This window comes from Lacerta agilis, chromosome 5 (assembly GCF_009819535.1).
Source record: "Lacerta agilis isolate rLacAgi1 chromosome 5, rLacAgi1.pri, whole genome shotgun sequence".
NCBI lineage: Eukaryota > Metazoa > Chordata > Lepidosauria > Squamata > Lacertidae > Lacerta > Lacerta agilis.
In genome coordinates this window covers 61,540,485-61,564,915 of record NC_046316.1, presented here as the reverse complement: position 1 = coordinate 61,564,915, position 24,431 = coordinate 61,540,485, and the positions used below count along the sequence as shown (strand labels likewise).

Here is a 24,431-nt window from a genome sequence, read left to right as displayed (position 1 = left end):
CCATCGCGGGGATTTGAACCACTGACCTTCTGATCAGCAAGCCCTAGGCTCTGTGGTTTAACCCACAGTGCCACCCGCGTCCCTTAATATCAAATATAGTTAAATGCAATCAAAATAAGTTGTGCTTAGAACCTTGCCATATCTCCTTCAAGAAGTACAGTGGAACCTTGGTTCCCGAATGGCTTAGTTGCCGAACAAATCAGCTCCTGAACGCCGCAAATCCAGAAGTAAGTGTTCTAGTTTGCAAACATTTTTTGGAAGCTGGACGTCCGACACAGCTTCCACTTGAGTGCAGGAAGCTCCTGCAGCCAATTGGAAGCTGCGTCTTAGTTTTCGAATGGTTTCAGGAGTCAAACAGACTCCCGGAATGGATTAAGTTCGAGAACCAAGGTACCACTGTACTCTCTCATTGCTAGACTACTACCATCCGGCTAGTGTGAATTCTTTTAACTGATTCACATAGTACAATCATCTTCAACTGGAAAAGTGTTTCAGAATTCTTCCTGTCCAGCCTCAGTGGCCGAGGTCACTATGTTTATCAATGTCAAAACATGTGAGAAGGAAGGAAAGTGCAGCATTCTGACTCTAGACCATGTTGCATCTCCATATTCACTTTTTTTAAAGTAGTATTAGTAATCATCATGAGTACTGTATAGTGTTTTCAAGCGTTCAAAGTGCTTAGCCTGTGTTATTTCTCTCCCACCTTTTAAAGTTTGCAATTACGAGAGAAAGTGTGGGCTGGGTGTGCAACCATATCACTAGGGTCTTAAATGCATGCTGGTCCACACTGAAAACAGAACACTCTTGAGACCCATGTTGTCCCACTGAGGGGCTCTTCCATGCTACTTCGCAGGAACTGCCTTCTCCACCTTGGCTTTTAACAATTTTAACATTAAAAGCCAAGGCAGAATATAACTTCCTTTCCAGATAACTGCCCCTACAACAGCAATCCATAATCTTTCATGAGAATCAGATACCCTCTTGAACCTTCTCCAGTCATTTCTCAGCCAGATCTCCATTTCACTGTGTTTCCTTGCAATGTTTTCCCTAAACGTGTTGCAACGTTCTACAGAATAAACCACACAATCGATCACATGTCCTGCTAACAGATTGTCTGCAGCAAAATTAAATCCATCACAGTATAACAGGCTACTAGATCTCATTCTCGTCTGTGCAAAAAATCCCCCAACACCCTGACATTTAAGCAGATATTTTACATCCTTCAAAATATACGGTTGCAATACAAGATGTGACTTAACATGCCACCAACTCCATGCTGGAGATAAAATATATTCTGGAAGGGTTCCATTGCATCCCATTGTTTTCTGCTCCTAATGTAGGAATTTCTGGTTGTGCTAACATGTCACAGCATGACTTCAACAGGAATTAAAGTTTCCAAATGGGGGAGGACAGCTTGTCATAACTTGCACCTCCCCCACACATCAAGATCAGACATATCCTGTAGGAGGATGAAGAAGAAATTTCAGGGGAGGCAAAAGGTCTGTCTTGACCTGCTTACCCTCCCTTTGGATAAAACAGCTTCATTAAGACTGATCTGCCATTATTCGCTCATGTTTTCTCCTCAAAGGAAAAGCTGTTTATAGTATGCCCTCACCATTCTCAGATTATTAGGATGACACAAGAAGACTCAAGCAAATGAACTTACAAGAGGCACAACACCTTTTTAGTGGGGGGGGGGGAGAGAAAACAGGTCTGCATTGTGGATTCACAAAAATGAGTAGTTTCACTTAGGCCCTTTAAAAATCAATGCTTATTTCTTAATGGCCAGTCTAAAGAACATAAAAACAATTCTATTAAGTGTGCCAAAAAGAAATCGACTTCTGTTACTAATTTTGGAAGAACAGGATTATCCCACAGCTATCCAAGAAGGATGTCTAACCCAATCCAGCTATTCCCATAAACAAAAATGGCCAGAAAGCATTCATCACATACCCTAATACAGTGGTACCTCTGGATACAAACAGGATCCGTTCCGGAGCCCCGTTCGCATCCTCAGCAGTCCGCATCCTGAGCGCTGCGTCTGTACATGCTCGCTGCGAGATTTGGCGCTTCTGCGCATGTCATTTGACGCATCTGCGCATGCGCGAACCACTGAACCCAGAAGTAACCTGTTCCAGTACTTCCGGGTTCAGCGGGTTCGTAACCCATGACGGACGCAACACGCAGCGTTTGTAACATGAGGTACGACTGTACATGATGTCTTCAATCAAAGAGTGAAGGGATGGTTTACTACAGTCATACCTCGAGTTGTGTATGTTTGAGTTACAGACCTCCGCAACCTGGAAGTCCTCCCCGAAGCGCGCATGACTCATGGGTGCGCAGAAGCATTCTGTGCACTTCACGCATGCGCAGAAGTGCAAAAACATGCAAACTTCCAGTTTTTTGGGGGGAGGAGTTCGTGTTAAGCACGCCCGTGTTACGTAGTGTGATCCAGAACGGATCACATGCGTAACACAGGGTACCACTGTATTCAGGAAGCAGTTACCCCTACTAACATTAATTATAAAAACATCAAGCCTCTTGTCTGTAACATCATGATGGGCTGACTATAGCATTCTTCAGACTGAAAATGACTATTAAAGTTTTCAGAGAACTGGTTGCCTGTGTCAGGGTACCCAACCTTGTGACACATGGGGGCCACATTCGAGATTCCAATGCCTAAAGAGGGTGGCAGCTTGAATCAAAATGGGACTCAACATTATTAATTTGCTAATCAAGGTCAAAAGTAAAAAGCCAAAGGTAAACCTGAACTCAATCCATTTTGAAACAATTTTTAAGTACCTGTATTATGGAATCTATGTTCTCATATAGCTACACATGCTTACCTGGTCATTGTGATTTCTGTGGTTGTTTTCTGTTAGCCAAGGCACTGGTATCCAGGTTAAAGTCTGTGACAGACACTCTTAAAATGCCACGCAAATGTCATTTTTTGTAAGTTTTGACCCACACTTGGATTTGACAATTTTCATCTTTGAAAAAAATGTATGTGGTGCCAAAGGCTGTAAGTATGCCTGCAGCAAATTTCTTTAGGTTGGTAAATATATCAGGTAGGCCAGAATAAAAACTATTTTCTTGGTATATGTCACTGGGATTATCATTGGCTTGCAAATCATTGAATATCATCTGGGGGGAAAAATTCACTTGCCTCTTCTGATGCCACTTCAAATGGATTCTGAAACATTCTCATATCCAGAGGCCGCTATGGTGCTACTTGGAGGCCAGAAGAAACAATGAAGCTGGTGTATATTTGCAGGGGAAGCACAGGACAGTGGCAGTAGATGGTGTCCCTCGGGACAATGAGGAACAGTACAGGGCTGAAGGAAAAAGCCAGGAGGGTAACAGCAGCGGCCAAGCAGCTTGGGAGCTGCCCTGAAAGTTTGGGGCCACCTGCAGCTCAGGAGCCACAGGCTGGGGACCCCTGGTCTACATATAAGACCAGGGGTCTTATATTTATCTAATCTTGCAAAACTTGTTTCTGGTAGTCCCAAAGAATTTAGATTTGTAGGCATCCATATAAACAATATGATGGTATTATTAACTTATTCATTCAAGGAATTTGTGACCATAAAGATGGCTAAGAGTTTGTAATTACATTTGAAGATATAATGCTGCACAATAATACCATCAGTGACTAGAGCTGTCTCATCCAGATTTCCCCAACCTGGTGCCCTCCAAATGTTTTGCACTATAACTCCCATCATTCCTGACCATTGGTGATACTGGCAGGGACTAACAATGTTTAGGTCTAACAATCTTTGGAGGGCACCAGATTGGGGAAGGCTGGCCCAGGCCATGCAGCACGATAGGCTTAATACCTGAGGGTTCAAGCTTGCATAACTCCACTTGCCAACTCACTGCAGGCCCTCTGGCATACAGGACACTCAGCACAAGATTCCCACCTGACAATTTTCACTTGTGCTGCAGTTTGGAGAAAAATAACAAGGATTTCTTCTGAGGAGATATTCCTGCCATATACGTTCTCCATATGCCAGTGCAAATGAAATAAGTTATCACTTTTCTCTTGGGTGAAAGGAAGAAGGGAAGGATTGGCCAGACATGACAGCTGGTTCATTAGCCAAGTCAACATTTGTGGACCTCTGCCATGTTTGATGGTTATTTCACCATAAAGCTGCAATTCAATACAAATTTATCTACAATTTGTATCTATTAGCTTACTTGTGCTCAGTATGATTTAACTGCTCAATATGAACTGTGTAAGTGTGTTGTTTCAAGTGATATGAAAACTTTCATACACTGTACATAAACATTTCACCCACAATATTCATTGGTAGCTGGAAGTTAAATATCTGTACACCAAACTTACCCAATAAGTATCTCAAGGAAAAGGAAATTTTCCAAATAGGGAAGATAAGAACTGCTTCTGTCGTTAAACTGATTGACCACATTCAGAGGGTCATACTTCATATTTCGCCTATTCACACAATTCCTTCACATCTTCCTTTATTATGGCTTCAGCAATCAAGTGAGGGAGTCTCTTAACTATGGTTTATCATTTCAACAAAGTCAGGAAATTCTGGGTATTAACTTCTGTAACTATGAGTTACTAGCCTGGCTTGTTCAAAAGCTGGTAATCACAGTTTCCTGGTACAAATGAAATGGGAAACCAAGATTAATCAGTGAGACTTCCTAGTTTGATTACTCACACCACAAAGGGAGGAGTGAAGGGGCTGTGTACATGAAAAAGGCTTGTCCATATCTTGGCTTATTAAACTGAGATAAAATCATCCCAACTAGGCCATAATCTAAGCAATCTTAATATTAGAGTGGTTCCTTCATTCGAAATGTTTATAGATGTGTGTTTAAATTATCTGCATTGCTTAAGAGAAGTGAAAACCTACAGGGGACAAAAAAAGCATTTTTAAAAAATGGCTTTCAGCATTCTTCAAAAAGTTATAAGACAATAGTTGAATTCATGCTATCTGACCAGGAAGAATACTGAATTATTTAAAAAAAACCTTAAGTCACCATGTAGATCATGGGTAGGCAAACTAAGGCCCAGGGGCTGGATCTGGCCCAATCACCTTCTACCTAAATCCGGCCCGCGGACGGTCCAGGAATCAGCATGTTTTTACATGAGTAGAATGTGTCCTTTTATTTAAAATGCATCTCTGGGTTATTTGTGGGGCATAGGAATTCGTTCATATTTTTTTTCAAAATATAGTCCGGCCCCCCACAAGGTCTGAGGGACAGTGGACTGCCCCCCTGCTGAAAAAGTTTGCTGACCCCTGATTTAGACCATACTAGATATAAGTTTTTTAAAAAATAAAATACTGTTAAATATGCATGTTGTATTTTGAGTATGTGAAGAGCCCAGTTCCTTGCATGTGAACTGAAATGAATCTGCATTTTCTGTTACTCACTAACCTGATTTGAAGAGTTCCATTTCAAGCTCTTCATATTTTGCTGAGATCACACCAACTCAAATTCTGCAAATGGTTATCTTACAGTTCATACTAGTTCCTAATCATTTATGAATAAGTTAAATAATTCTTGACAGAGCTTTGGAAGTTTCTACCTTAGTTGCAAAAATAATCCTGTTTATTTCTACTCTTCTGCATCTATTCTTTTATTCATTAGCAAGCTACCAATTCATAACATGCAAACCCAGGACTGTTAATAGTAAGACTGGTAATGTTGTCTTGCTGCAGTGCACTCCTATGCATGGCTACTCTAAAGTAAGTCCTGCAGAGTTCAATGAGACTTATTTTCAGATATGTATAACAAAAAAAGTCTTAAATAAATGTTATAAAAAGATATAATAAAATCTGTAAAGTGGCAAACGGGGAAGCTATTCTAGCCTGGGCCAACATCAAATTCACAAAAACAGCTGGCCTTTGTAATTTAAGCACAGCACAAAACCGAGATGAAGGGCTTTTCAAAGCCAGAGATATGTCAGCCTGCCAGAAAATACTGTAGTATGAACAAGTGCTAAATTCTCCATTGTATGTGGTCCATGAACATAACAGGGTCACCAGGTGCAAAGGAGAGCAGGGTTTCTGTACACATTACCAGTAGCTTAATATATGGCATTTGCTAGGTGGTTGGCATGTAGGGATGAGGAAAGACAGCATCTCTTTCGTGAGAATTGTATCTGGCCACCCTATAGTAGGGAACATTTTATACACATAATTTTGCTTCTGTGGGAGTGGAAAAGGCGGGTCCGATATCACTTATCGTTTTCACGGCTTGCAATGAATTACTGGGTTAAGAGACAAGCGCAAGGTTCACCGTTCGGAACCTAATACGAAGGAATGCAAAGGAACCCCCACAGCTGGTCACCTCTAAGCTATCGCCCTACGACCTCTCATTCCCGCACTCTCTATGGTACTGGGCAAGAATGCCAGAAGTGATACCACGTGCCCTTCAGCAGCCAATTGAAATTGAAGACACCATAGAGTTACTAATGAGGGTTAATCGGAACTCCCGCGCGTGCAGGCCCTGTTCCGGTAATGTGATCTAAGCAATAGCCACAAAACCTTCATAAAAAGAAAGGTCAACTAGCAAATTGCTCCGTGTATACCTTTACCGCTCCACGCTTTACGTTCTGGCTGGACTGCGGGAGGCATACGTTCTTACCTCGCATGGGCTCGCAGCACAGCTATGCCGAATACGAAGGACCAGCCGCCATCTTGGTAAAGGAAAGGGATTGTGCGTGACCCGCCAAGATAAAGGGGAAAACTCCTCCCCCATCCTTGCCCTCGGGTGTCACTATAGCAACTGGGGGAGGTGGGGCTGAGCGAGCAAGTATTGGCTGAGTCGCGCACGCGCCTTTGTTACTACCCAACCACCCCTGGATGCTTTTGTCGCGTGCGAAGGCTGGGCCGCGGGGTGGGGGCGCTTTTTGCGAAGAGGGTTGTCTTTGCCTCACGCTGCGGATGGAGACGGGTTAAACTAGACACAGGCCGCGGGGGGGGGGGAGGCGGCGCCAGCGCGCATGCGTCGCGGAACTCCGTGAAGTGGTTGGGCGGGTTCGAAGATTTGCGGCGGCGGTTTAGCAAGCGAGGACGGGGCGCGGCTGCCAGGTGAGGCGTTGCCCGGGAAGAGGTTCTCTTTGGGGCATCGGCAACCGCGGGGGATGGTGGCCACGGGCTCCTTCTGCGTTTGTGTGGCCCACTGGGAACCGCTGCCTCTCTCTGTGAGGGAGGGGGGGAACCTCGCTTTTCAGGCGGGAAAGACCCCGCCCCCCCTCGCCATCTCGTTTCAGCCCCTCCGCTGCCTCACGGCGTGGGGTGGGGGGGCATTTTCGCCACGAAATGCAGGGCAGCAGATGGGAGCAGGGAAGAGCAGGCTGGAGGAAATCGGGAAATGGGCGTGGGGAGGAAATGGGTTGCGACTGACGCTGTTTCTCCCCCGCCCAAAAGGCAGATGGTTCAGCAAGTTTAGCTGACTGCAAACGTGACTTATCCACGAAAACGCATCGGGGAAGGGGGGCCCTCAAAAACACTTGCGATCACTGTATTGTAGGGTGGGTGGGTGGACTAGATGGCCCTCGGGTGCTCCTTCCCACGCTAGCATTGTATGAGACAGTCAAGCACAGGATGGCGATGGAGGGAAATCGCTTGCGAATTGGGAAGGGTTCATAACTCCGGTGGGTGTTTCTCCTCCAAGAGAGGCGGGGGGGGGCGGGGGCGGGGGCGGGGGCGGGCGTCTTGCGCTCGAAAGTGGAGGATTTCAAAAATGCCATTGCGGAGAAGAACAGCACAGCTGTGTTCGCTCTCTGTATAGCGACAGGTTTCCGGTTGGAGGTTGGGGATGTGCCGTGTGTGCTGAAAGAGCAGGAGTGACGTGCTGGGTGGGCCTTCTAGGGGGGAGTTTGCAGAGGATATGCGATTCTCGCTTGCGGAGTGGGAGTCTTTTGATTACGTTCTCCCGACTCCTGCATCTATTTGGATAACTTCCTCAGCGCTTATACTGTAAAGTTGAGTTAGGAGCGAAATGAAAATTCTCCCCTAACAATAGTTCTTTACTTGTATTTATATGTGCATGTATAAGCTATAGGGGCAAAACCTTCGTAGGTTGAGGACATGCTGGGTGGAAAGCTCTCAGTGGGCCCACATTCCAGTCGTGGGCGGGTTCACTTCCATACATAATTCTGATGTCCACAGAGAGCTATTTCCTATTGAAACAGGCATATGCAGTATTTAATTATTAGGAATTCCACTCAGATTTCACTTTCCTACTCTGCAGGATATTATTGATGCAGGTGCTTAAGTCACAACCTCAAAATGTGTTCCCAGAATTACTCTCAAGCATGTAGATATGACATAATTAAATTACTAACTTTTCCCATTAGATCATTTTCTTTTTTTAAAATAAAAGTTGTCAGTTTGGCTGTTGCTAATAATTTACCCATTCATATATGTTTGGTATTTAAGTTACTTCCAGCATTTATCACATCATGACCTAGTGGTTACTATCTAGCTAGTCAATTCTTGATAGATGATCTTTTGTGGAGGTTAAAAGAGAGAACACACTACCTTCTCAGTTAAGGTTTTTATATTCCTCCAGTACTGTTTTAGTACAGGGTCATGTACTAACCACATGGTTGACATCTCTTCAGTTTTTGCCATTTTACCAAAATGTCTTTCACTTCCTCCTTTTCACAGAAATTTAATAAGATTTTATCAATTTTAAACAACAATTTTCTGTGTGTTTTTTTCAAATTTTGTATAATCTCTCAAATGCCTATTTTTAAATATCTCAGATTAAAACTGATCTCTCCCCCCCCCCCCAGATTCTTCACCTCCATAAACATGTCCAAGGTAAGATGTGCCTTTGCTCATAACTATTTTGATGGTTTGTTCTTTGCAGGCAATAAACACTTATTTGATACTGGTGTGCTAAATTAACTATTGAAGGAATATAATCACATTGCTTTTATTCGCTCTAAAAAATCTACATGTTAATCCATGTTAGTTGATGGATTGGATGGATTTTTTAAAACTACTTCCACCTCTATGGAAATAAGAAGTGTCATGTTCTCTCCCGCAGTCTTTTTACCATGTCACTTAGTACTGTTTCTATTTATTATTTTTAAATAATTATTTCCAATACTTATATGTCACTTTTCACCATAAATTGTCTCAAAGCAGGTTACAGAACAATAAATAAAGCAGTGAATAAGTCAAATAATATGCTGCTTTAAAACTATAGAAACCACAGGTAAACAGAAAACAGGCCTAATAAAATTTACTTTAATGCCTTTATCAAGCACCTGAATTTCAACAGGGAGGGTGCCTGTCTGATCTTAGCCAAGGTGAAGTTGTACAGAGCTGATTGCACAGCTCCTGATGGACATGAGCTGTGCATCTGAGCCATGTGGGGGTTGACAAACAAAGCATCCCCCAAAGATCTCTGTGATCAAACAGATATAAAGAATCAGGCACTCCTTAAGGTATCTTAGACCAAAAGGTCACTGCATATTTGTACAATAACCTTTAAGTTGGCCTAGTAACATATTGGCAGTCAATGCAGGATTTTAAGCACTCAAGTTATGTGCTGACAGTAGTCTTTCCCCACCAAAAGTCTAGCTGCATAACTTTACACCTAGAGCTTCCAGACCAAGCATGAAGGTAGCACCACGTAGACTGCATTTGCAATAATCAAGGCTTGAAGTTACCAATGCATGAATAATCATGGCCAGGCTATCCCTATCCAATATTGGCCATAGTTTGCATACCATCTGTAGCTGGTAAAAGGCTCTCCTAGGCACTCAGGCTGCCTAAGCCTCAAGTGAGACAGATGGATTCAGGAGCATCCACAAACTACAAACCTGTTCTTTCAGTCTGAGTGCAACCCCAGCCCGAGGAAGCAACTGGCCATTTTCCCAGACAGGGGAACCACTCACTCACAGTGCCTCCAATGTCCGGGGTTCAGACTCGGTTTATGTTCAGCCTCTCCTAACTCAGATGTTATGGAGAAATAGAGCTACATGTCACCAGTGTACTGATTATGCTTTGCCCCAGAACTCATAATAGCTGCTACTAACAGCAGCATATAGAAGCTAAGCAGCATTGGCAACAAGATTGTGCCCTGCTGTACATAATAGCACAAGGATCATGGGACTGAGACACACCCCCCCAGTGTTATTCTCTGGGTGCAGCCCTACAGGTAGCCATAGAACCCCTAAAAAAGTGCCCCTAAAACTATCCAACAGAGCTAGTCCAGGAAGATACTGTAGCCAACAGTATCAAAAACTGCTGAGAGCCCTAGAAGCAGGAAGAGATGCACTCCCTCTATCCTGTGTCTGGGCCAAACACTCCTCCCTCCTTTTGGCTTGAAAATCATGGCTTTGTCAGGGTTGGGAATCAGAGGCATACCTGGGGGCTAGCAAAACCCACCTCTTGTTGGGAGCGCAGAAATCGGATATTGGATTATGGAGTGCATGACGTGTATGTGTGTGTGGCAATGTGACGCTGCTGTCATGGTGAGATCAAATGCAGGAAAAGCTTCCTGTCCTCTGCAGTAAAGTGATATTTCCGGGTGGAGGAGGGGAGATGCCAACACAGCTCCTTACCAAGAGTGCAAGGGACCCTAGGTACACCTGTGTTGGGAATTCTGTCTTAAAACAAGCCAGAGTTTGTTAACGGCAAAGAGGGGCAAGGGGAAGGTTTCAGTCCTGATACTTATTTCTGTTGTAATAAACTCTGGTGTAAGAAGCCTGGAATGATTTTTTTGAGCCAGGCCAGACTCCGCAATTGGAGTCAAGAGGAAGGAATGATCAAATGAGGTGTAGAGAGTAGAGTAGGTAGCTTTTCCATGAACAATTTTTCCATCTCAAAATAGCAAAATGTAATAGTATTTAAATTAATAATCTTAAAAAAAAAAATCCTTCCAGTAGCACCTTAGAGACCAACTAAGTTTGTTCTTGGTATGAGCTTTCGTGTGCATGCACACTTCTTCAGATACCAATAATCTTACTTTTACATTCTTTTCTTTTCAGCAACAGGCTGCTGAAAAGTTTACAAATCCAGAAACTCCTGGTTATGTTGGATTTGCAAACCTTCCAAACCAGGTTCATCGGAAGTCTGTGAAAAAAGGCTTTGAGTTCACCCTTATGGTGGTTGGTAAGATCACTTTTTATTTTTATAAATTAAAGTAGAATTTAGTAATTATTCATAATTTCCTTCTTGAAGGTCCTGTACAGACATTATATCTGAAGTAATCATTATTCACAAGAACTAGCAGGTATAAATCTGAACCTATTAAAGAATCTGTAACTCAGTTATAGAATACTGTAATGTGCCAGCTTCTATTGCTGAAATCTTTTTTAAGGTTCTCTGATAGCAGGATTCGGAAATGCCTCTTGGGAATCCACTTCCAATCAGAGTACAGTACTTGCCTGCTTATTATTGCCTCTCATTGTTATAAGGCAATTTTGTATGCGAAAAATCTGAAAAAATAAACTTTGAAGACACATTTCAAGATTCCTATAATACATGGGCTTCAAAAGCTCTAGCAGCAGAAAGTAGTAACACATTTAGGACCTGCTCCCTAAAATGTACTGGACTTCAGGAACCCTTCTGAGTGTGTTGTGGCCAGATTTCAAAGATGCTGAAAAAAGGCCTAAGTGTTGCTGCTCCATAAAACAATTTTTCTATCTACCGGTATATTCGCTGTGAGCAGTTACCATCGTTATGATAGGTAATCCTACACATGTGAGCTCAGAAGTCAGTCCCATTCTTTTCAGTGTACCATCATACATTAGTGATGTTCCAATAATCAGGAGGTAATATTTTCTCTAAACCTGTTGATTATTTTTGAAATTACTGCACAATCATTTTGCTATCAAACTTGCATAAATGAAGCATTTAAGTAAAATTAGGGAATCAGGAAAGTTCATCATGCAACTTCTGGGTAACCCATTCAGTGCTGTAGCACATGAAAGAATAAACAGTTAATGTGGGATTTCAGATAAAATTGTCCAAATGCTTGTAAAGATTATTATAGTGATGCTAACCTGCAGTGCGAATTAGATCCGTGGCACCATCTGAAACAATGCTGCCTTCCATTCCAAGACCGTCCATAGTTAATTATTTATTTAAAAGATTTATAGCCTGCCCCTCATTTATACTGTTAACAGGGCAGGATAACCAGATAACATTTCACAAAAAATTACACACATTTTTTGCCATATGCAAATCAGTAATTTCTTTTGCAGGTGGCTTGGAGTTCCCAAAATTAAGTCTGGGAACACACACAAGTATTAAGATGTCTGATAGGCAGAATGTCAAGATGTGAAGCTTTTCCCATAACTGGGTTTCTCTCAGAAAGAGCTTGTTCCTACATGCAGGGAACACTGAAAATAATTGTCACAATACTAACTTATTTAGAAGGTGTGCTTTGTAAGCTTGAAGAATATTAACTGTTCATTGCCTGTTGCTAAGTTTGGAATGAAATAGCTAACAATGTACAATAGTGAAAGGTCCAACCTTCTGCTGATCCATGAATATGTAATACTTTCTTACGGTTTTATTTTCATATTGATTCATAGGTGAATCTGGCTTGGGGAAATCTACTCTAATAAACAGCCTGTTCTTAACAGATCTCTATCCAGAAAGAATAATCCCAGGAGCAGCTGGTAAACATGAAATTTTGGTGTCTTCTGTTTTTGAATCCCATTAAACACCTAATTTATGTAAGCCAGGATTGAAAAGCGGGGGGATTTCCAGTCATGGGTGCTTAATGCAGTTTTGTACCAGTTAAGTGCCTTGTTCCTTACTCCATGTGGTCAAAAAAATACACAAAGCTTTTTGCAGACTTCTGAGCAGTTGAAAACCATTTCATAGGGCTGGTTTGAACATGATATTAAGCTGTAGTCTAGCACGAATGAGACAAGGCAGGTCCTGGGCTCTTGTCCTCTTCCTTCCCTCACCCTCTGGTGTAGCATCAAGGAGCTTAGAATTTTTCTTTTAGCACAGTTTAGGGTTGAGGCATAACACTAAATTGAATTTTATCTAAAACAACCCAATCCCTTCACAACCACTCTCAAAGGGATAGGGCATGAATCCAATGCTCACTGTGACTCATCCTCATAACCTTATGGTTAAGCTGGACATGTGAATAAGACCACTGTTTCTGACACAATAGTCCTAGATGAAGGCTCTTACTTTTTTATAGTGAATCATTTATAATTGTTTCCTTTGATCTTTAAAAAATACTGATAAAGTTCAAAAGTCAGAATGCAATGCAGTATTCCTGGTGAGGGAGTTATTCTCCATTTCCTAACTATTTTAGCCTTGATGATAGACCTTGTTTCTTTTGCTCTTCCTTTGTATCTTGTAGTTTGAATCTCTCGCTTTTGAACTTGCATGTATTTGCTCAACAGAAAACCTTGTTGGGCTCATAGCAAATTGTGATCAAGGCCATATAGACTGATCTGTTTTAGGGTGGGGGAACAAATGTCTTTCCTTTTGTACCAGAAGGCCTTGGAGACTTTAAACTTTTGAATTCTACAATATAACCAATACAGTGGAACCTCATGTTACGTACTGTCCTCCTTACGAATGCTGCGGGTTATGAGCTCTGCTAACCTGGAAGTATATGCCCCTTGCTGCGAACTTTGCCCTGGGATGTGAGCGGAAGTCGTTCGGCAGCAGTGGGAGGCACCATTAGCGAAAGCGCACCTCATGTTACGAGCAGTTTCAGTTTACAAATGGACCTCCAGAATGGATTAAGTTCGTAACTGGAGGTACCACTATAGTTAAAAATAGATTATTTTGCTGTTTGTGGCTCAGCTGTAGTTTAGCTAGATACAGTACTTTGTTGTTGTTGTTGTTGTTGTTGTTGTTGATCTTGCTTCAAAGGCTCTTGATCTTGCCTTCAGCCATCCTGAGATCAAATTTTGTTGCCTTTCCAGAGAAAATTGAAAGGACCGTGCAGATTGAAGCTTCAACAGTTGAAATTGAGGAAAGGGGTGTAAAGCTCCGTCTAACTGTGGTAGATACACCAGGATACGGTGATGCCATCAATTGTCGAGATTGGTATGTTATATACTTGACCATAGGTCAAAAATATGTACTCAAAAATGTTCCGTTCTTGAATTCATTTATTGGCTTGTTGGCAACTTCATTTCCTTTGATATATTTTGAATGAATTGTCACTTGCTGAACTATTATTCCTGTATGTATTGGTTAGTGTATTTAGCATGGGTTTTTTTTCTCCAACCACTTTGTGATCAAATCTGGAAAATGCAGTATATAAATCTACTGACTGATTATATGTAATAGGTCTGTTTGGGGCAGGCACTGAAAAACTGAATTGTGATCAGGACCTCCATTTTCTCCCACTCCACCAAGTCCTCTTTCAAAACCTGATTTCATTCTGTAAGTAATGTCTTGCAGCCTCATAGTGCAGCATGCTGTATTGAGACAGCTTCTACTTCTGTTCTTTAGCATCTGTTGGCTGGAAATACTGTGTTTTTGTTTGTGCTCATTGCCAATTCCACAGTTCAGTGTGTATCTCTTAATCATTTCCTAACTTTCTTGGACCTCTGTCGTATAAGCATAGGATTGCATTTAAGGGTGTTCCTCAGCTGATGGTAAATCTTCCCTTCATGCAACAGAGCAGGAATCAATTGCCAGTGCTCCCCTGTCCCCCCCCCCAAAAAAAAAAAATCCTCAGGAAGATACGTCAGCCCTCTTTCAACCTTACCATCAACTGAACAATACATTTGGATACCACCCAAACTCTTATATTTGGTGGATATACATATTTTGTTTATATACCGGTATATATACACACATACGTACATGTGTACTTTTTCGAGTGGCTTTAAAGTACTATTAATAGCTTCATTCCTTTTTGATACTGCTCTTTCTAAATAATTGCTTGATTTGGCATAAGCAACTATTGCTCAGCATTGCAGAAAAGGGATATTTACATAAGTGTGATATTTTATTTAAGTTTCAGGACCATTATATCCTATATTGATGAGCAGTTTGAGCGTTACCTTCATGATGAGAGTGGTTTGAACAGACGGCATATTGTAGACAATAGAGTTCACTGCTGCTTCTATTTCATTTCACCATTTGGTCACGGGTATGTATTGCAGTACTTGTAGATTTGTAGTAAAAAATCTTTTATACAGTGGCCTAATCTTTATGAATGATATTAGGTGTTTTATTTTTAAAAAACTATGTAAATAACTGAAAATTCTAACATTATCTTTAGACTTAAGCCCTTGGATGTTGAGTTCATGAAAGCCATACACAACAAAGTGAATATTGTGCCTGTAATTGCAAAAGCTGATACTCTTACTCTAAAGGAGCGAGAAAGACTGAAGAAAAGAGTAAGTTTTGGCAAACTTTTCAGCTGTAGCTTTTCATGTCATGTTGAATCTTACTCCAAGGAAAGTTTTAAATTTCAGTAGCTGCTTGGAGGTCATGGAGGGATGCAGTGGGGTGAAAACCCTATTGCACCTCTTCCCAGCTTTAGCAAGTGTAGTCTGTGGGTGGACTGCCTCAAGTCTGTAGAGTTCAAGGAGGCTACAGTCTGGTATATGAGATTGCAGAAGTCAAGCATGCAAAGTCAAAGACATGACAGGGTCAGGCATCAGGAGGAATCAGAAGTTAGCAGCCAAGGAGATCTAGTTTAGACAAGATAAGTCAGGGAGCTAGAGATCTGTGCTGTTCCAGCAGTTAGGAAGCTCAAAGTAAGGGTTGATACAGACCAGCTGCTGGTCTTTAAGGGTATCCTTACTCCCAACTTGGGGTTTTACTTCCAAGTTACAAGGTGACTTAGGGCTCTCAGAAACACACTTCATTTTGGGTCTGTGGCCTGGACTTGACTCTTTAGACACTTGAGCTCTTCATGACAAAGATGGCTCAACCTCTCCCTCAGACTCTTCTAATGGCTCACCTGCTGGTTGATCCCCTGGAGATGGCTCTGGGGAGGCTGTCGGGATCTCTAGGGCTAGAGAAGTCTTTGGTCAATGGGAGATCTAGTTTGTTCTTGGGGGAGTCATTGGGCCTTCTGGCGGTTTTCTCACTGCGAGAAGTGAGGTTTCAGGGAACCAGGCAGAGGACCTTCTCGGTAGTGGCACCCGCCCTGTGGAACGCCCTCCCGTCAGATGTCAAAGAAATAAACAACTATCCAACTTTTAGAAGACATCTGAAGGCAGCCCTGTTTAGGGAAAATTTTAATGTTTGAAGTTTTATTCTGTTTTTAATGTTCTGTCGAAAGCCGCCCAGAATGGCTGGGGAAACAGCCAGATGGCGGGGTAGGTAGGTAGGTAGAAAGAAAGAAATTAAATAAATAAAACTATTATTATTTATTGTCACGCTCCAAGTCAGCGCTGGGCATAACAGCCTGCAGCCTTTGGAACGTGGCCCATATGCCTTTGTTTTTTTGTTTTTGTTTTTGTTTAATTTTGTTTTGTTTTTTGTTTGGTTATGCTCAGATTCTGGATGAAATTGAAGAACATAGTATCAAGATATATCACTTGCCTGATGCTGAATCAGATGAGGATGAGGACTTTAAAGAACAGACCAGGCTTCTGAAGGTAAAGCCTGTATCAGTGGTGGAGAAACAGTGATGCATTGAATGGATCAGATGCTGTATGTCCTCCTCTTTATAGACTGTTCCCAGTTGTCCTCAAGTTGTAAATGAAACACCTTCAGATAAGATTTTTCCTCTATTGCAGTTCAGCTACACAACTTATGCTCCTAAGCTCCCATGTCTAATAAAGTACAGTGGTATCTCTGGTTGCGAACGGGATCTGTTCCGGAGCCCCGTTCGCAACCTGAAAGGTCCGCAACCTGAAGTGCCAAATCTGTGCGCAGTGTAATTCAGCGCTTCTGCGCAAAGCGCAGTTTAGTGCTTCTGCCCATTCCGGTACTTCCAGGTTCGGCACGTTCGTAACCCGTGCCAAACGCAACCCACAGCGAACGCAACCAGAGGTATGACTATAATTGACCACTTCATTTGAATGCTTGAGATGGTGGTGATTGCTATGCAACTACTTGCATAGGAAAGTACCATATGGTTGTAACATACTTGTTTTATCCTGTTCAATTTCAGACCAGCATTCCATTTTGTGTAGTGGGATCCAATCAGCTGATTGAGGCCAAAGGCAAAAAGGTTAGAGGTCGCCTCTATCCTTGGGGAGTTGTTGAAGTGGAGAACCCAGAGCATAATGACTTCTTGAAGCTAAGAACCATGCTAATGTAAGCATGTTACCTTTACTTCATTACTTTATCTGTTGTTACTTCCTCTTCCCCACATAAACATTCAATAAGAACTTTTAAGGAGGATTAGTATCTCTCCCTGATTATTAACAGGATTAAAATAATTTCAGGGGGCAGAAGTGTTCAGAATCATCACTCTCTTTAAACGCTATACCACTTGGCAATTCTAGAAATAATCTTGCCAGAAAATTTGCTGTTAGATTTGACTTTTGGCTTGGGCCTTGCACAAGTTAGCTAATCTTGACAAACAATATAAAAGTTGAAACTCCCTATACTGCTGTGTCAAACAGCCATATAGGGAATGTGCTTTTTAAAGCATAAGCTGAACTTACATAAATTTGTTTGGTTTGTTTTGCCCTATCCTTTCTCCTGACTGTTTAGAAATTGGACCACAAAAGAAAATGAGCTGAATATGTGTTAATAGGTTAATTGCATGGTTTATGAAAATGATATTGACGTTGTTGTCTTTAGCATGGTTATTTTGTCCAGAATGAATATTCACCAGTCAGATTTTTATAACTTTACATTGCATTACGTCTTCTAAAGTTAGTTTTCAAATGTGTAGTTTTCTGAGAAGGACTGAACAGGACTGAGGGTATGATTAGAATGGAGCAAAAAGGTCTTCTCTAAGGACACATGAACAGTCATTAGTAGCCTTGATGGAGAAAGAGCTGGGCAGATTACTGAAGCCTCACATCCTCACCACTTGAAACTGCAGTCCAGGCACCCCCAAACTCGGCACGCCCGATGTTTTGGGACTACAACTCCCATCATCCCTAGCTAACAGGACCAGTGGTCAGGGATGATGGGAATTGTAGTCCCAAAACATCAGGAGGGCCGAGTTTGGGGATGCCTGGCGCAGTCCCTCTCTGGTATACTGGTGCTTCTCCATATATTATCCACTGTTTTTGCTTTTCTTCATGACTTCAAACATTACAAAACACAGTGGGGATGTTGAAAGCTGAGACATCTCTGGAAAAGACATCCCAAATTTCACATTGTTTCAAGCTTGAAGGATAAATGTGCAAAGTAGATTTAGATCACATTTTTAAAGCATATAACTATTCCCAAAGAATCAGGTGAATTGTAGTTAACCTCTCACAGAGCTACAATTACAGTTAGCAAATAACAATTCCCAAGATTCTTTGGGTGGGGCCATGTACTTTATAGTGTGGATGCGATATTAGCTTTGCTAATTTGCATAAACTATGTTCAGAACTGTGTGTGAAAATGTAGCCTTTGTGATCCATGGGTAAGACTTCTGCATCATGTACAGGTCTGTTGTCCAGAATGATTTCCCCCTTCAGAACGTAAAAGCACAATCCTCAGGCTCTCCCAGCCTTTCCTGCTCCCCAACCTTTCCCTCACACTGCATATTTTTGCCAGAATTCCTTCACATCCATTCTAGCTCTTGGTCACAAACTATATATAGCATTGTACTTCATTGTATTTCCAGCACTCACATGCAGGATCTCCAGGAAGTTACTCAAGATCTTCACTATGAAAATTTCCGTTCTGAAAGGCTTAAAAAAGGTGGCAGGTTGGTACCTCTTCTTTGTATCTGCAGTTCCATTAAATTGCATTGATGTGTGATGGTGATCATTCAGAATGAGGGGAGGGTAATTTAACCTGTTTACTTATTTTTCAGTCATTATGCTTGGAAGTAAAATATATATGTATATTAAATTGGTAGCTTGCACCCCCTGTGGATTGTATTAAGATTTTTACATGAAAGTTAATTTCATAAGAGTTGGGCCTGGTAATGTAGGCCATTTAGACCAACTTCCTGCTCAATGTTTGAGTATCCCCACTAGCATAATCATTGGGAGCCCCATGTGAGCTGCTTTCAACATTCTAAACTGAGGAGTGGATACCAGTGAATGTTTTTTCTGCTTGTTACATTCTGTGATAGTACAGTGGTACCTCGGGTTAAGCACTTAATTCATTCTGGAGGTCCGTTCTTAACCTGAAACTGTTCTTAACCTGAAGCACCACTTTAGCTAATGGGGCCTCTCGCTGCTGCTGCGCTGCCAGAGCACAATTTCTGTTCTTATCCTGAAGCAAAGTTCTTAACCTGAAGCATTATTTCTGGGTTAGCGGAGTCTGTAACCTGAAGCATCTGTAACCTGGTGTCAGGGAACTGTCCCCGGCTCAGCGCAGGGTGGTGGAAGGGCTCTCGGGGTGTTACAGAGAGCCCTAGCCCCACCTGACCAGCAGCACCTCCTCTTCCAGCAGAGGAAACAGCGAGGTCTCCAGCGGGGAGGGGCAGGCATCTCCGAGTCTTGAGAGCAGAGGCTCTGGGGATGTTGGAGAGACCCTGCACTCCCCTCGCTCAGAGGGCGAGGATGGAGACACACCATTTCCGGCGCCCCAAGTGCGCAGAGGGGTGAAATGCAAGGAGGGGAGGCAGAGATTTGGGATACCGAAACTCTTATGTTGGGGTCACAGCCGGAAGGGGCCACTCCTGGATTCTGCGAGTGACTGATACAGACATGAACTTGTAGCTCTGCACTGTAAATAGCATGCACAATAAACCTGTTAAAAGACGGTTTGGAGTCTTGCCTGGTTACTCACGAGCAACCACCCCACGGACCTTACACCTGAGGTACCACTGTATTGCTATCCCTGGCTGAACAGATCTGCCTTTTGATTTTTAAATTGTTAGATTTCGATCCCTTTCCTCAATTACAGTATCATGTAGAAAAATAACATGAGACTAAACTGTTCTTTATATATGAAAATGTGTTTCACTGCTCAAATCGTTTGATTCCTGGAAACTTTTTGTATCTGTCGCCTGTGTAAAGGTATTATGTACACAATGAGATGCTTTCCATGTACATCTCCCAGTGAATCTGACCTGTGTTGTGCTCTGCTTTTGTTTGTTTTTTACCATTTTGATTTTCAAAATACTGGATGGTTGACAGTAAAATTGCAAGTACAGGAAAATCTTCACTGGTTCATTGAAACAGAAATATATGGGTTGTATCCAATGAATATGTATCATTGGCACAAGAATTCCCACCTGCACAACTGAACTTCATCCCCCTCATTTTGCGCCCCCTGCAGTTCCCCAAATCCATTCTGGGGATTGCAGCATCTTCCAGAGCAGATTTGGGGAGAGCCTGAGGAGAGGGAGAGGAAGACCCATTGTGCATTCCAAAGTTCTAGTGCAGACGCAACTACTTGGTTGGATGTTATATGTATAGGTGTGGCTTTTTTCAAAATTAAATTATTTGTTCTGAATAGATACTTTTCTTTCAAAAAGATCTAATAAAAAGCTAGTTCTTTAATTGTTCCTCCTCCTTCCCCGTATATAGGAAGGTTGAAGATGAAGAAGTTAACAAAGACCAAATCTTGCTGGAAAAGGAAGCTGAAGTAAGGCTTTTGTTGTTACTTAAAATACATCTAATACCTCACAATTGATGTTTTTCTTTTATTTCCGTGTTCTCTTGAGGGGACAAAGGGAGCCACGCTTCTACTGAAGCCCAGATATATAGTACCCATGCAAGACCTATCTGGTTCTCTGCCCCAGACACAGAAGATTAATATCTTGCCAAAGGGTTGGGGAATACTCTTATCAGAAGAGAAGGTTTACTGGTGCCTCAAAGTCCAGTAAATCTTGTACTTTGTCCAGTGCTTACTGTTCACTACAATTTGTTTAGTGGTGAAACAAGTGCAAAGAATCAATCTTAACTATGGTTTGTTGGAGAGGAAAAAAACTTCAGTTGATTAAACTAGCTTATTTCAGCTAACCACTGCTAAAATTAACTTCAGTTAAGGGTTCAAATGTCATGCTCAGCTGTAGTTAATATGAAGCATAAAAAGAAACTTCCAAACTCCCCATGGCCAAGCCAGAGGTGACGTGGGGGGAGGAGAATTAGTCTGCAGCTCATTCTTATTATTCTAAACCATGGCCTAGTGTTCTGTTTGAGCATAGCTAATCTGTCTAGCAATTTTCATTTTAGAATGTCCATGGCTGAACACTGCAAGTTTCCCATCTTGCTCTTTTAATGCTAAATTAAATATTCATTTTATTTGTGTACTCTGTGCAGACACACACATTAGAAATTGTGATTCCGAAAAACATAAATGAAACCTTCATTATTGCCGCTTTATAGAAATTGCAGCCGCAAGCTTTCATTTGTATATTTCAAATTATCTAAGGCTGTGGTCCTATTTACATTTAATTGTGATTACATGGCACTGAGTTCAACAGATTTTAATCATTTGGCTACCTGTTAAATGCATGCTTTTTATTTTTGAGACAACTTTGAGTACTATACTTTGAGACTATGAATACCATAGTCTGTTGTAATGAGGAAGGAAGAAGAAAGCAGTTTGTTATACTCACTTTTGCAAAACAACAACGACATCATCTGCAGAAGAGCCATATTTTCAGAATAAAAACAGGGTAAAGATTGTCATCATTTTCTTCTAGCTCCGTCGGATGCAAGAGATGATTGCAAGAATGCAAGCACAGATGCAGATGCAGAGGCATGGTGGAGAAGGAGACAGTGATGGCATCCATGGGCACAAAGTTTAAATTATTTGGTAAGAAACATTTTAATAGAAAAGCTATTATCTGTAAAATATTGCTATGCAAGAAAAGCAATGTTGTGTGTCTTAAATACACATTTTGACTTCTGGATCAGTCTTTGTGTAGTTAATTTCTACATGCTTGTGTTGGTGTGCATATGAGTCTTTCTGAAACACTGGTTATCTCTGCTCTAGACAGTGCCCTCCAGGTGTTGTTGAACTGCAGTTCCCATCATTCCTTATCATTGGCCATGCTGGCTGAAGCGGTGATGGTTGCAGACCAGCAGCACCTAGACAGCCCCCATGGACTGCAGTGTCAGAAATGTGGTAATTCTAAGTTAGCCTTAGGTTTGATAGCTACAGATTTAGTCTATTAAAAAATTGGTTCACTCAAGCAGGAATAGTGAAAATGGTGGAAGAAACCTGCCTGACAGGAATTTACATGGTAAAAGAGACCAGTACTATAGCTTACAACTTTTTAGTGGAGAACTATAGTGGTGTCACTTTGATAGCATAAAACACAGATATAACATACATGCCACTCTTACTTTTTAAAAGCAAGACTTGTAGCAAGAGTCTTACTTTGAGCATTGCTGCTCCATAGATTCATGGCCAAGAAGCTGTTTCAAAATTCGATTTTGCACTACAGCTCAATTTTAAAATGTAAAGGTAAATTAAGTAACAGTTGTGCCTTTCAATATTTTCATTTTGGCAGATACCTTCATGAATTACAGCCATTTGAGACTTGTGACACAGTGGTGTATTTTGTGAGGAGAGATGCTTATCCTGCTGTGACTTGGGAGGTCCATTCACATTCAATGTGCAACTATATTGTCATTTCTGTAATGCCTCATTTGAAAACAACTTAAGACATAGTCAATATTTTAATGTTATGGTGTAATGTGATAGTTTTTTTAACTTTGGTTATTACTCTTTTACTGAGCTGATTTTACCACACTGGCTACAAAGATATATATACTTCCTAGCTAATATTTTTCATCTGACTATGGATTACCACTATTTTGGGTTTGTTTTTTGCACTGAAGGAATCAACTGATCATGATAACAATCCTGAGGTCCAAAGTCCACAGCCTTCCCCGATACCCTAGTGTGGCTAATGTGCACACAGTTTTAAGACTACTTTAAACCACCATTCCCACAAGTATCATATGGTTTTTAATGCTCACATGAAAGATCAGTGCTGGGAGCTTTTGCTGGAGAAGACTGTGACTAAAGCCTTGAGTGAACTTTTGGTCCTTGGGATGCAGTTCTTTGCATGTAGCTGATCCAGTAACAATGTAAGTGACAAAATGGAATTCTTCAGTGCCATTTTTTCTTATATTTAGTAGCATATAGAACTCTGTGCCTGTATCACTCCTGCACTGCCCTACCTTTCTAAGGTTTATAGTCATTTTTTCAAGTAACTACCGCACATGAACCTTTTGTGTTTTTATCTAAGAAAAACCTATATAGTTTTTAAAGGCATTGTGCAGTTTAGAAAGCAAATTTTATAATATTTCAGGGACTTTGTCTTTAGAAAGGTCAAATATTTTTAAAAGTAGCATGATAGATCAGTCTTGGGCACATACTCTGTAAGTGAAGGGAGAGTCATGGTTGCCATAGTCAGGAGAATGGCTGCTGCTGGCAGCCTCTTTATCTGCAGCCCCAAAATGTCCATGCATGGGCATTTGCACTGTGCTTGAAAACAAACACATCCTTTTAGTTCTTCACCTTAAGGAACAACAGGAACTCTGGGGTGAATCTGTAGGTTGTGTGCTGACGTCCTGCTCTTGGTTGCTTCCACACCCCGATTCTGATAATCTGATATGTTTCATTTCCTTATACTGTAATTTATACTGTAATTTGACAGAGTGTTAAGGAGAACAGAGGAATCTATTGTTCTTACATGGGTCTGCAGATAATGACAGATCAAGCTGAAGATGCACATACAGAATAAGCTTAAAAACTTGCTGGTCCCAGCAAGTAGCAATAATTTTGATTATTAAAAGTAAAGCAGGGAAATACCGCATGTGAACTTGGTGGCTTATTTTGACAATTCTGTATAAATAGATATTTGCAGTTTAAAAAAATGAAGTGATCCTGCTTAATCATTAAATTGCATTTTCCCTTTATCCTAGAGGTAAGATAATTGCCCTAAGAATAAAGATGCTTGTTCTTGAAGCAAGGCTTCATTTACTTGGTTTTTGGTAACGGTAACAAGATCTTACTCTCAGCTTAGTTTTTATTGCCATGAGTGAAGGAACATTCAAATTGAAAAAATGTATGCAGGAGAGTTGCAAAAGGGAAAAATCTCATAGTATGCTACTGGCTTTCTTTAAAAACAACAACAGCCTGTTTTTGGCTCTATTTGACATACTGCTCAATTCAGCCATTGCTATTGCAGCATATATTGTTACTAAACAGTTCACCCAGTGCCAAAAGGCTGGATGTGGACATTGTCATGTAATTCTGACACCATTTCTAATCATTATATATACTTTCCCTTTAATGCTTATCTGTTACCGTGTTATCTAAACTGTTACTTAAAACTCCACATAAACAAGTTAAAATCCAAGATCATAATAATAGGATTTGGTGAATATAATTTGTAAGAAAGGTAAGAGAAATGTAGAACCCTAAGGCTAAACCCAGAGCAGCCCTTCATGC

At 41.3% G+C, this 24,431-nt stretch overlaps 2 protein-coding genes across 4 annotated transcripts in view; one reads left to right on the top strand and one right to left on the bottom strand.

The window, feature by feature from the left end:
* HDLBP (high density lipoprotein binding protein) overlaps positions 1-6,744 on the bottom strand; it is a 53,219-nt gene extending 46,475 nt beyond the window's left edge. Inside the window, exon 1 of one of the 2 annotated variants that reach the window (XM_033150189.1) lies at positions 6,619-6,744. The gene's annotated coding sequence lies outside the window, so the exon portion shown is untranslated. The remainder of the gene's footprint in view (positions 1-6,618) is intronic. The other variant, XM_033150191.1, reaches the window with a different exon arrangement.
* SEPTIN2 (septin 2) lies at positions 6,568-24,106 on the top strand. 2 transcript variants are annotated; one of them, XM_033150195.1, is made up of 13 exons: positions 6,568-6,674; positions 8,777-8,804; positions 10,985-11,108; positions 12,536-12,622; positions 13,901-14,024; positions 14,947-15,081; positions 15,214-15,331; positions 16,442-16,543; positions 17,062-17,207; positions 18,685-18,768; positions 20,546-20,603; positions 21,667-21,779; positions 22,480-24,106. In XM_033150195.1, the coding sequence occupies exons 2-12, from the start codon at positions 8,796-8,798 to the stop codon at positions 21,769-21,771; spliced, it is 1,092 nt and encodes a 363-aa protein (XP_033006086.1). In that variant the 5' UTR covers positions 6,568-6,674; positions 8,777-8,795; the 3' UTR covers positions 21,772-21,779; positions 22,480-24,106. The 2 variants fall into 2 exon arrangements, with proteins under 2 accessions (XP_033006086.1, XP_033006085.1); XM_033150194.1 differs by lacking the exon at positions 6,568-6,674 and adding an exon at positions 6,950-7,064.
* The last annotated feature ends 325 nt before the right edge of the window (positions 24,107-24,431 follow it).